This window comes from Poecilia latipinna, unplaced genomic scaffold (assembly GCF_001443285.1).
Source record: "Poecilia latipinna isolate Pla-1442-1.1 unplaced genomic scaffold, P_latipinna-1.0 Scaffold2401, whole genome shotgun sequence".
NCBI lineage: Eukaryota > Metazoa > Chordata > Actinopteri > Cyprinodontiformes > Poeciliidae > Poecilia > Poecilia latipinna.
The window spans coordinates 30990-42719 of NW_015115017.1; the positions used below are offsets into that span (position 1 = coordinate 30990).

At 42.1% G+C, this 11730-nt stretch overlaps 1 protein-coding gene across 6 annotated transcripts in view; it reads right to left on the minus strand.

Moving 5' to 3' along the window:
• The window catches only part of mtss1 (MTSS I-BAR domain containing 1), a 43839-nt gene that overhangs the window by 7880 nt on the left and 24229 nt on the right, over nt 1-11730 (minus strand). For 4 of the 6 annotated variants that reach the window (XM_015019285.1, XM_015019283.1, XM_015019280.1 and 1 more), the window contains exons 4-13: nt 8791-8875; nt 7070-7161; nt 6925-6999; nt 5143-5300; nt 4908-5015; nt 4355-4449; nt 1854-1929; nt 1043-1219; nt 657-779; nt 259-409 (exon numbers count right to left, since the gene is read on the minus strand). In XM_015019285.1, coding sequence (XP_014874771.1) covers nt 259-409; nt 657-779; nt 1043-1219; nt 1854-1929; nt 4355-4449; nt 4908-5015; nt 5143-5300; nt 6925-6999; nt 7070-7161; nt 8791-8875 — 1140 coding nt within the window. The remainder of the gene's footprint in view (nt 1-258; nt 410-656; nt 780-1042; nt 1220-1853; nt 1930-4354; nt 4450-4907; nt 5016-5142; nt 5301-6924; nt 7000-7069; nt 7162-8790; nt 8876-11730) is intronic. The other 2 variants (XM_015019281.1, XM_015019284.1) reach the window with 2 other exon arrangements.

Genomic DNA, 11730 nt, shown 5'->3' on the forward strand with positions numbered 1-11730 from the left:
CCATCATTCAGCAGCATTCAGCATTAAGCAGCATTCAGCATCATTCAGCAGCATTCAGCATTAAGCATCATTCAGCATCATTCAGCATTAAACAGCATTCACCATCATTCAGCAGCATTCAGCATTAAGCAGCATTCAGCATCATTCAGCAGCATTCAGCATTCAGGATTCAGCATCATTCAGCAGCAGCAACAGCGCTCAGCAGCAGCATTCAGCAGCAGAGTTCAGCTGCAGGCTGTGCTGCGTCTCTGGACTCACTGTGCGTGTGGATGGTGTCCTCGGAGCAGGACGGCGTGGTGGTCTGGGTGCTGTAGCCGCTCGAACAGTGCAGAGAGTCCCTGCTGCTCCTCGGAGCGTCCGAATTCAACGCACCCAACGTCAGCGCCAGCTGATCCCTCGCCGAGCATGACTGCAGGGACCAGAGGACGGACTCAGCTTAATATTCAGTTGATTCAGTTTTACTGCATTTTGTTGATCTTCAGTAATTCTCCATCTTTCATTCCTTTAGTTTCTCCTGAACGGACCAACCAGCTGATTCATTCTCTGATTCATTCAGAGATGATTTTGAAGAGGCTATACATCGGATCGGTTGGTCAAATAATAATATTGGTGATCGGTTGGTCAAGTAATAATATTATTGGTGATCGGTTGGTTACCTTCCCAGATGCTGACATGGCTCTGGCTCGCTCGCCGTGATGATGGATGTAGGCGCTGTGGGGGGGGGGCAGCAGGCCGTTCTCTGCGCCCCCTGCAGGTGGCTGGGTGGTAACCACTGCATCCTGACACACACAATGGGTCAGAAATCTGGGTCAGCATCAGAACCAGAACTTACTGTCAAACATCATGGATGCTACCAAAGGTGTTGTTGGTCATGGTGACCAACAGGAAGTCATTGTGAACAACAGGAAGTCAAGGTGACCAACAGGAAGTCATGGTGAACAACAGGAAGTCAAGGTGAACAACAGGAAGTCAAGATGACCAACAGGAAGTCATGATGAGGCACTATGAGGGGTCATGATGATGTCATGATGGGGGTACTAACTGTAATCCTCATGGCACTCACGTCCCGGCGGCTAACCCGGCGGCTCTGAGCGCCACACCGCCTGTAGCCGGCAACAGGGCTGTGGTTACCATGGCGACTGATACGGGAGGGGGAGTTGCCCTCGCTGAGGGACCGCCCACCTTCATCACAGCCGTACAGCAGGTAAGGGGTGGCAGGCTACACAGGAGAAACCACAGCTGAAAGGCTCTTATTTTGAAATTCCAAGGAGGGAGTGGAAGTAGAATTAATTTAGATTAAAGTGATCGTCCCTGCAGTTCACTGAACGACCAGAAGGGGGCAGAAGCTGCAGCTGGTTGGGAGCTAAGGGAACGTTTTGGGTTTTAAGGTTGGGGTTATGTGAAGTAACATCAGTACCCAGCCTCATTGCAGCTAACCAAAGTGATTTTTAATGAACTCCTAGCATACGCCATTTACCCAGAATGCATTTCTGCTTCAACACAGTCACATTTATGTGATACTTTACTTACATTCATAAAGACTAAGCAGGCTACAGTATTTTTATTGTTCTTACATCAGTAAGATAATGACTATCGATAATTACAGCTAATCATGAAATCTTTAAACTTTTTCTTGCTGCAGCATTAGCTCCTTCCAGCCAGAACAGGACGTTCAAACATCAGTTCCCCACATCAGTGTGTGATCACAGTAAATTCATAAATTAATTCACAAAGTTTTGTCATACAGGTGAGTCCTGGACTCTAAACAGACAAAAGGTTAAAAGTCTCGCCTCCATTCAGAACTCAGTAAAAAGCAGCAAAGCTGCATGAAGGATTCTTCTGCTGTTTGCTACCTGCAGGTGAACGCCATCCACAGCACAGCTGATGGAGTCCAACGAGGGAACGTGCCTCACCGACACCGACTGGTAACTGCAACAAGACAGAAAACAATCAGAACAGTTGTACCTGTATGTGAGCGTGTAATAATAAGTAACTACTGTGTAATAATAATTGCTGTTACTTATTATTACACATTAGTTAATTATTACACAGTTACTTAGTAACTACAGTTTAATAATAAATAACTACTGTGTAATAATAAGTAACTACGTGTAATAATAAGTAACTGCTGTTACTTATTACACAGTAGTTACTTATTATTACACAGTTACTTAGTAATTACAGTGTAATAACTAGAAAATTCCTGCAGAAATTTTGAGGGGCCTGCCAAAGTGTGCCCGTCGGTTTGGACCCAGCGTTCTGATGCTAAAAATTAGCATTAATGCTAAAGAAAGCTTCAATGTAGTCAATAACCTGTGGAGAGTCAGAAGCATGTGGACTAAGCTGTACTTGTACCATTCAGTGTGTTAAAATTAATGCATAAACTAAAATATGCCAAAATGCTAATGTTAGCATGAAGACTATCAGTAGCATGTGGGGCATCACTAGCATGTTGTCTGTTATTGACTTACTCCATTCAGTATACTAAACTTGGCAAATAAGTAAGAAAATGAACTAATAGGTTATTTTAGGTAAAATGCTAATGCGTGCAAGGAAGTGCACTAGTGGGTGGCAGTGAAATGCTAATGTTTATGCTAATGTTAATAAACTGCCTTGCTACGCAAGGCAGTTCACTATCCTGAGAAAACAAACATAAAAAAAGTTTAATATTATTGCACCGCCTACAGCGGTGCACTGACGTGAGGGGAGCATGCAGGCTTTTATTTTGAAACTTTCATTAAGCTTCATTTGAAATGGCAACACTAATCCCATGTGTAACAGTGGTTTGGTTAAACCAGTTATCTACACATGATGTAAAAATTGTCAAGGCTTTTATTTTGAAAATTTTCAATAAGCTTCATTTGAAATGGCCACACTGATTTCATGTGTAATAGTGATCGGGTTAAATCAGTTATATAATGCTCAAAGCACAAGTAGTTCAGAATACCAGCCAACTCCTCCTCTATAGTAACAGACAGTTCCGCCATGTTGTAGTTCTGACATGCTGCTCAGGCCTCTGTTTTAACTGAGTCTTGGCCATAGATAGAACTACAGTTATGGCAGTTATGGCTGCTGGTTTGTAGTCCAAACCAGCAGCTCTGCCTTTCTCTGGATTCTGTTGCTATAGCGATGAATCCTCAGCTGACTGCTGTGTGTGTGAGACAGAAAGCTGGGGAAGGATTTCTATCTTTGAGACAACCATGAAATGCTAATGTTAATGAACTGCCTTGCTGCGCAAGGCAGTTCACTATCCTGAGAAAAAAAACATAAAAAAGCTTAATATTATGCACCGCTGTATGCGGTGCAACAATATTAATCTTTTTTTATGTTTGTTTTGTATTGTATGTATGTTTGTGACTGCCTTGCGAAGCTATGGGCAGGTCCCAATAAATAACTACTGTGTAACAATAAGTAACTACAGTGTAATAATATCTAATGTGTAATAATAAATAACTACTGTAATAATAACAGAAATTTGATTGGAAACAAACCGTCATTTTGACAGACAGCATTAAAAACAAAATTGGTCATGTTCTATTTTTACTCATCAAATTATAATCATATTAACATCAACTATTTAGACGTATTTTTATGCGGTTTAGTTAATATTCACTAGTTGAACCTTGAATCCTGATTCCTTCACACATAAAGCAGATGAAAGCATCTATAACTTTTTCTCCGTAGTGACACAAACCACTGACTGAGGCCCCAATAACTTATAATAAAATTAAAAGACTCCACTTAAATTACATCACCTACTGCGGTCTGAACGCACAGCTTTATAAATTCCTCCTGGTCGCATCTACAGAGAAATCTGCGCTGGTTCATCGGGCAGTTGGATCTGTCTGATCGAACCGATCAATTGAATTAGGCGTGTTTTTTACCCTGTGTGGCCCGGTTCGCATTTTTGCCAGGATTTTTTTTGCGTGGTTTCGCTTCGCCGAAACAGACAGATGCTAAAGTCTATACTGCAGTGCTTCTCAATTCCAGTTCCCAGGCCCCCTGCTCTGCATGCTTTAGATGAGCCTCTAATCCAGAACAGATAATCCAAATGTTTGCATGACGTCTTCTGCAGCCATCAGTACAGCAGCTTCAGTCCAGGTCTGACACATAAAACATGCAGGGGGTCTGACTGATAGAAACACTACGATCATGTCTGCCCATGTGCTCCAGATAAAGGTGTGAACTATAACCTGTCAAAATTACAGACGGGATTCAAATTTGTCTGTTGCTGGAAAACCCCCCCCAAAACAGTCAAATACGGAAAATATTTGGTTAACGTGACCCCTGAATATTAAATAACTGCCACGTAATAATAAATAACTACACAGTTGATTGTAAAGGTGAGGCTTACCTGCTGATGCTGCTCTTCCTGGACATGTTGCCAGGGGAGCCGGGGGGGGTCTGGTAGGTATAGTTAAAGTCCGAACCTTTCAGATCCAAAATCACCTGAAGAGAAGAAAAACAACTTCAAGAGACGAAATTTATTCTTTACATTCCCTAGATGTTCAACATTCCTTTTTTTCTACTTTATTTTCCTACTATTATGACTTTATTATGATGCTGTTAAAACCTTGTTATGTTTGTATTTTGTAATATTATGATCTTACTCTCATAATTATAATAAAAAATCACAGCCTGGCCCTGATAGTCTGTCACAGAGCTGACCTAGACTAAAGGTAAATAAACAGAAGCTGTAAAACACGACTGTCAAACAAAATGGCCGCCCTGGATGATGACATCACTCTGAACTATGGAAACCCAGGGAGGGAAAAAATCCAGATTTAACAAAAAAAATCTGGATTTTTTGTTAAATAAAACTGGCTAACTGCCCCGCCCTAGCTTGGATCTAGAAACAGTAAAAATCTGTTTTCTTTGAGAAACAGAAACGGAGCAGGACAGGAGACCTGTTCGCTGGCGGCTGGCAGCTTGGTGGGCTCAGCCGTCAGAACGCTCAGGTCCTCCAGGATGGTCTGCAGGTGGGTCACTTCACCCAGCATGTTGATCTCATGGTCCTGAGGGACAAAACACAGGAACCTCAGGAACACACACAAATACACAGGAACACACAGAGTTTCAGAGGTTTAGAGTGTGTATTAGTGTCGGTGTGTGTTTCAGAGAGTGAGGCGGCGGAGCGCTGACCAGGACTGGCTTCAGCATGCTGACGAAGCTGCAGTAGCGAGATCGTTCTTCCACCAACGCGCGGCACACGGCCCGTTTCTCCGTCTCCTCCAGCGCGGCGTAGCGCGTGTTGACGTCCTGCAGAGCGCAGTCCAGCTGGCCGCGAGCGTCGCCCTTCCCTGTGGAGCGACCAGAGAGCCAGGGATTCAGACTCAGAAACCTCCAGAGGAGCTTAAGCCTCTTATAAGAGACTTAAACCAATAATTGGTTATTATTTACTGAGATTTATCAGAAGCTCAAACACAAAGACAAAACTGTGTTTGAGCTTGTAACTATGGTAACAAATATTTTTCTACTTTCACAAACCTTTAGTTTTAACTGTTTAAAATCTTTAATGTTTCTGTGCAGAAAATATCAATTCAGCTCCAATAATCAACTTGATAGATATTTGGCCTGTGATTTAATTCAGTCCTAGCAGCAGCCAAGCTTGCTTATGCCTTGGGCCGGCTCTCCTGATGTTCTACAACACAGGCAGCTGTTTTAACATCGTTGATCTAAACAATCAGATAAACGGATTACTGAAATAATTTAGTAATCGATTAATCGTTAACTGAGAATAAAAATCAACACAGAGCAGAAATTCAAAGAAAACTGAACAAAAAATCTGAACATATAAAAAAATAAAAAAAACTTTCTGTGAATCTCCTCTCTGGTTCAGCTTTACCTTCGCCTGGTTTACATTCTGCAAAGTAATCTATTAATCACCTCCAGTTATTAATCAGTTAATCAATAATAATCTCCAGATCAGCAAAATCCTTTCTCATGTTGAAGGATTTTTATCTGTAGATTCATCGTTTGCTACAAATGATCAAAGGAATGCTGATTTTAACTTTTGGACAATAACATTTTTCTTTAATCTAAAACTGAATTCAATTACTTGTTTATTAGTATCATAAAGCCGGACTTTGTTTGGACCGTTTCCGTTTCCCGTTTCAGGAAACAGCCGCCATCTTTGACTCTGTATCACAGGCTTTGTTTCAGGGTGAGCAACAGCGCCCCCTGCTGGACGGAGGCCAAACTACAGCACTAAAAAGCAGACATAGCTAATTGATTGGAACCAATTTAAATCTAATAAACCATTAATAATCAATAGACTGTAAGTCAATTAATTCTCTGCATCTGTAATATGCAGAAATTCTGTAAAAGTGCTAAAAAATAAAAATACAGAGTCTAAAGTGACTGGTGGGCAAACTGGGTGTTACTGGCAGCCAGGACTGGGCCAGTCTTGTCTCCCAGTAACACTGGTGGCCCAAGGGAAATATTCCCACTATTCCCCGTCTGAATATTGACTTCCAATTTCTGCATGTCTGGTTTTAATTATGGGATGTGGTCGTAGCTATGGCACCAGCCGGTGAGGGCCAGGTGAGGCAGATTCTGGTTCCCATGGCAACGCTTCAAGCAGCAAGGCTGCAGCCGCTAGCTGGGTTTACAGCGGACCTCGTCTGAACAAGCGGGTGCAAAGTGAAGCCCAGCAGGACCAGAGGCGGCCGCACTGCAGCTGATCTCTGGTAAACAATGGTTTATATCCACAGAGAGGAAAGAGTTCGTCCTTCCACAACATTATCAGGAAAAGGAACACCTGGTTCGTTAGGTGGCAGAAACATCTGGCCAGTCCAGGTGAAAGGCTCACCTGAGCGAAAACAGTTTTATCTGCTGCCTCAGCGCTAAAGCCACTAGCAGCTGTTAGCAGCCGCTTGTTTCCTCCTTCAGAGATTTTCACAGGACAGCAAAGCAGCTTCTCACCTTTCTTCACTTTCTTTTGCAGCTTGATGGTGTCTGAGGACTTCTTCTTGATGTCGGCTCTGGCCTTCTTGTATTCTGAACAGGAACAGGAAGTTGTGAATGAGGGCGGGAACTGGCTGTGTGCAGCGGCGGGGGCGGGGCCTACCTTTAGCATGGTCTTTGTCCAGCTGGCTTGCCGCTTTCTTCCACTCCTCCATCTTTAACTCCAGAGGCACGATGAGACTTTCTGACAGCGCTCTGAAAATACGGAGAGACCCGGCATCAGCTTCCTGCTGCACCAGATTAGGCTCAACACCGCGTACAAAAACTGTAAACATTTTCACAACAATGTCTCTAATAACAGGATCGCTCAATGACATACAGTCCTGACCTTCATACTAAGGTGCAATAATACTATATAATCACTAGCAAAAAATATTTCTGTTATATTTGAAACTAGCAATGTACTGATAAGACATTTACCGACATTACATACATGGTAGAGTAATAAATGATTTGAGCTTTTAGCACTTGTCCAGTGAAACTGGAAACTCAGATATTTACACTAGGGCCACAATCATTCATACATTTATACATTCATGTAATCTATAAATATGCAGGTGATTAATCAAGTAATCAGACAAAAACTATAAACATCAGGTTCTGCAAAAACTACTTACACCTTTCAAACCTTTAGCAACCCATTAAAATGATTTTTATTTTTATTTTATTGCTTAAATTCAACACCATGTCAAATCTCCAGCTTCAACTCTGAAATGATCCGACTAAATCCAATTGACTACAAATACTTGAAGACCAGAGATATTCACTCCAAGAACCTAATTTAAGTCATAAATGTTTTGTCTCCTGTCATCAATATCTTGCTCTGCTTTTATCTTTACCTGACACAGTAGCAGCTATTTTCACACACTGTTAGCTAGCGGCGTGTTAGCTAGCACCTTGATAGGTAGCTACTGTGATCAGTTGGTTCATGTAATATTAGCCAAAGTCTCGTTCCTTGTCATCTGTAACCTGAGAAACTGTCACATAATGTATTTTGCCAAGAAAATATTTACGATGACCGTTACTCCAGTGAGTACCTGGATGAGGTCGATGTCTGCAGCCGGTTATTTCTGTTCAGCAGCTGCAACATTGAAGACATGCTAACATGAAAAGCTAATTCCAAACTCCGCTTGGAGTTTGGAAAAGTTTGTTAAACTTTGGACTGTTTGTTATTTTCTGGGCGCTTCATGTCTACCTCCACAGCTAAAACTAGCTCTTAGCATACGTATGTTAGTAGCATAGCTGCTAGCGGAAACGTCGCGCAACAGCAAAAACCTTCTTGCTAAATCACAGAGCTTAGAATAGTTTAACAGGATTCATTACATTTAACAAATCTTTAAAGCGGGCGAATTGCCTCAAAGCTTTTTAGGAATGGAGAAACCCGAGTTATTCAAGGAATCGTTTTAGCGCTCGGTGAGATTTTGTGTTTTTGCAGTGCAGTGAAATAACGAGTGAAGCTGCAGCTGAAACGGCTAAAACGGCTTCATGTCTCTATCTTTGAGGGAACTTTCCACTCATTCTGCAGCCGAACCCAAAAACAGCATCTCTCCTTGTGAGGACCCACAGCGTGATATGTGTCAGGAAAACGGTCCCCACAAGGCATCGAAAACATGGCGCGCGCGCACACACACACACACACACACACACACACACACACACACACACAGCAGGCGGGGAGGACAGACGGCTGCATGCTGCTGCGATGACACGTTTCATCTGACAGTGTGGGAACCAGACGCTGAATTACTCTCCTGACGTACGGCCACATGCAGCAGCCGGAGGGGAGCGAGTGTGTGTGTGTGTGTGTGTGTGTGTGTGTCTTACATGGTGAACAGTTTGAGCTTGGACTCGATGCTGCGGTGCCTCATGCACATCCTGGTGAGCGCTGAGCCGATCTCCTTGGTGGCACCTGCAACAATCCCAGAGTTTCACTTTAAAACTAAAACCAAGTTCCGTCATCATGAGGGTTAGCATGCTAATGCTAATGCTAAGTAGAACCACAGCAGTGTTTTAAGGGGACTGCTGCCCAGCGTCATGCGGTGAGCTCGCTCTGAAATCACCACGTCTAGAAGCTCATCGTTCATCAAGGCTCTGAACCTATTCAGGCCCGCAGCTGATGATTATTCTAGTAATCAATTAACCGACCATGATAATGATCAATCAACCAATTCCGTGATTTATCAACCATTATAATGATTAATTGATTAGATAAAAAAATTGGCACATTCTGCAGATTTTTTGTTTAACTGGTTACGTTTAAGTTTGCAATATTAAGAATACATGAAAAATATAAATAAATACTTTTTAAATAAGAAAAACAATTTATTACGTAAAAGCTGATGATATTCTTTTAGTGAATGTTTGATCTTTTCTAGCAAACGATCCTCCAACATGAGAAAAACTCAGGCTTTCTGCTGAGTCAGTAGAGCTGATCAGGAGATTATTATTGATTAACTGATTAATAACTGAATTCAAAAGCTGATTAATAGATTTGTTTTACAGAAAGTGAACCAGTTCTGGTGCAACAGATTCACTGGCACTGAAGGGTTTTTTTTTATCTTAAATGCAAAATGTTTACTTTTTACAGTTTTGGCTGAATTACTGATCCAAGTGTAACTGTGTACTCCAGTTAATCAATTACTAAATTAGTTGATTATTCCAATAACTGAAACTGTTTCAGCCTTAAATCTTTTGCAGTAGTAATCTACATTGAATCTACATTAAATTCAGCTAATTATGACAATAAAGTGACATATTTGATCAGCAGTAAAATGCAAACCCAGACAAACAGCAACTGATCAGAAAGACTGTAAACTATGAAGCATGTAGATTCAATGGAACCTAAAGTTATTACTGAAAACCTTTTTTGTTGCTTTTATGTAAATTTTAGTCAAAGGTTGCGTCATCCAGAGCCTTCTTAATAATCAAACCTTTCTATAATCACTAATTCCTCTTCTAGTTTCCTGATTCATCTTTATTTTGTTCCACAGATTCTCCATCAGCTTCAATCTGGGATGTTTTCCTCTGGAGCTGGAAGAGGAGCAGATTTTCATGACATTTGAATATTGAAATCCAGCAGCTTTGCAGGAATCAAACTGAGAACAGCAGCTCCAGGGTGGAAAGCAGAGAACTGAACCCGACTCCGGTCCGGTCCGCCCCGACTCCGGTCCGGTCCGGTCCGACCCGCCCCGACTCATTTGTCAGGGACTTTTATTTTTGTGGGCCCACTTCCTGTGTTGCCCCAAACTCTGCCAACTTCTTTAAAGCCTCCAGCTCAGTTGGGGTCAGGACTTCCTCCTCCGTCTCCAGAGGTCGTGGGGTCAGGGTCAGGACTTCCTCCTCTGTCTCCAGAGGTCGTGGTGTCAGGGTCAGGACTTCCTCCTCTGTCTCCAGAGGTCGTGGGGTCAGGGTCAGGACTTCCTCCTCTGTCTCCAGAGGTCGTGGGGTCAAGGTCAGGACTTCCTCCTCCGTCTCCAGAGGTCGTGGCGTGCTGCGTTTGGCGTTTTCGACACAAATTGATGCAGTTCTTCGAATCTACGGCCTCGACTGCCTGGTGGGTCTGTCGTCTGAGAGCAGTTTCTGTTTTTATGTCTGAATCCTCTGCTGGATTGCTGGTTGCTGACCAAGTGCGCCCCCCTCTGGCTGTTTGGTGCGTCAGTGATATTTTGTGGGTTCCGACCCTTTTGTACTGAAGGACAGTGGAGTTTAAAATTGATGAGAACAGAATGTAGCCACACTTTTAAGTTTGATATTGCGCAGTACGTTTCACAATAAGTTTATTTTATTTTTGAAGACTAAGATGTTGAAAGTGCACTTTTGAATTGATTAACTTAAAATATGACAGACTTTTTTTAGACTATATTTAAATTATGGTTAACTAAACATGATTATTAAAATGTTGGATCAGGTTAAAATGATTAGAAATCTAATAATTGCATTTTCATTGTCTGTACATGACAAGTGTTTGTTTTGGATAAGACACTGAATGTTTTTACAGTTTATTCACTGTCACAATGTAATAAATTCCATAATGAGCTTTCTGTCCTTTCGGCCGGTTTCTTTTCCTTGAATCAGAGTCATCTGGATTCTGGTGAAGATGGATAACGGACTTGGTTTTGGAACCAATTTATTCTGATTTCAGCCTTCTGCCTGTAGCTGCAGTCAGCTGGGCATGTTGGAGGTCTGCCTGCTGCTGGTTTACCTGAGGTGACCGCAGCCAGCGCCAGTCGGACTCACTAGGCTGTCTTGTGATGTGCGTGTTCCTGAAGATGTGAAACCTCATGATGCCGAAGGCGTCAACAGTTCTGCTGCTTCCAGAGAAACCCAGTCATGTGAAACGACCAGAGAGCAGTTAGCCGGGAAGCTGCTTTGAAAATCAGCTGATTGGGTCTGATTACTTCTGACTGGGAGATTTTCTCTATAAACATGTAGTTTATTCAATAAATGTGGTCAGTTTGTGTTATAGAGCCGCTGAAGGAAGGAGGAGTTAGATGTTAACGAATTACACTGCAGAAACAAAATGTATTTCTGGTTTCTAGAGCAGATATAGAACTGCTGACATCAGACAGCTTACAAGTAACTAACAAAAATATGGGAGCTTGTTTTAAGTTAATGATTCCTTAATATTGATGAAAAAGTTCGAGTTATAAGTGAAATAATCTGGAAAAATGTCATTATTATAACTTTTAATAAGAGAAAGAAATAAAAAGTGTGGAAGGAGAATGGAAACAATAGAGTCAAAGGAAGTGATGTCACTGTCCGTCC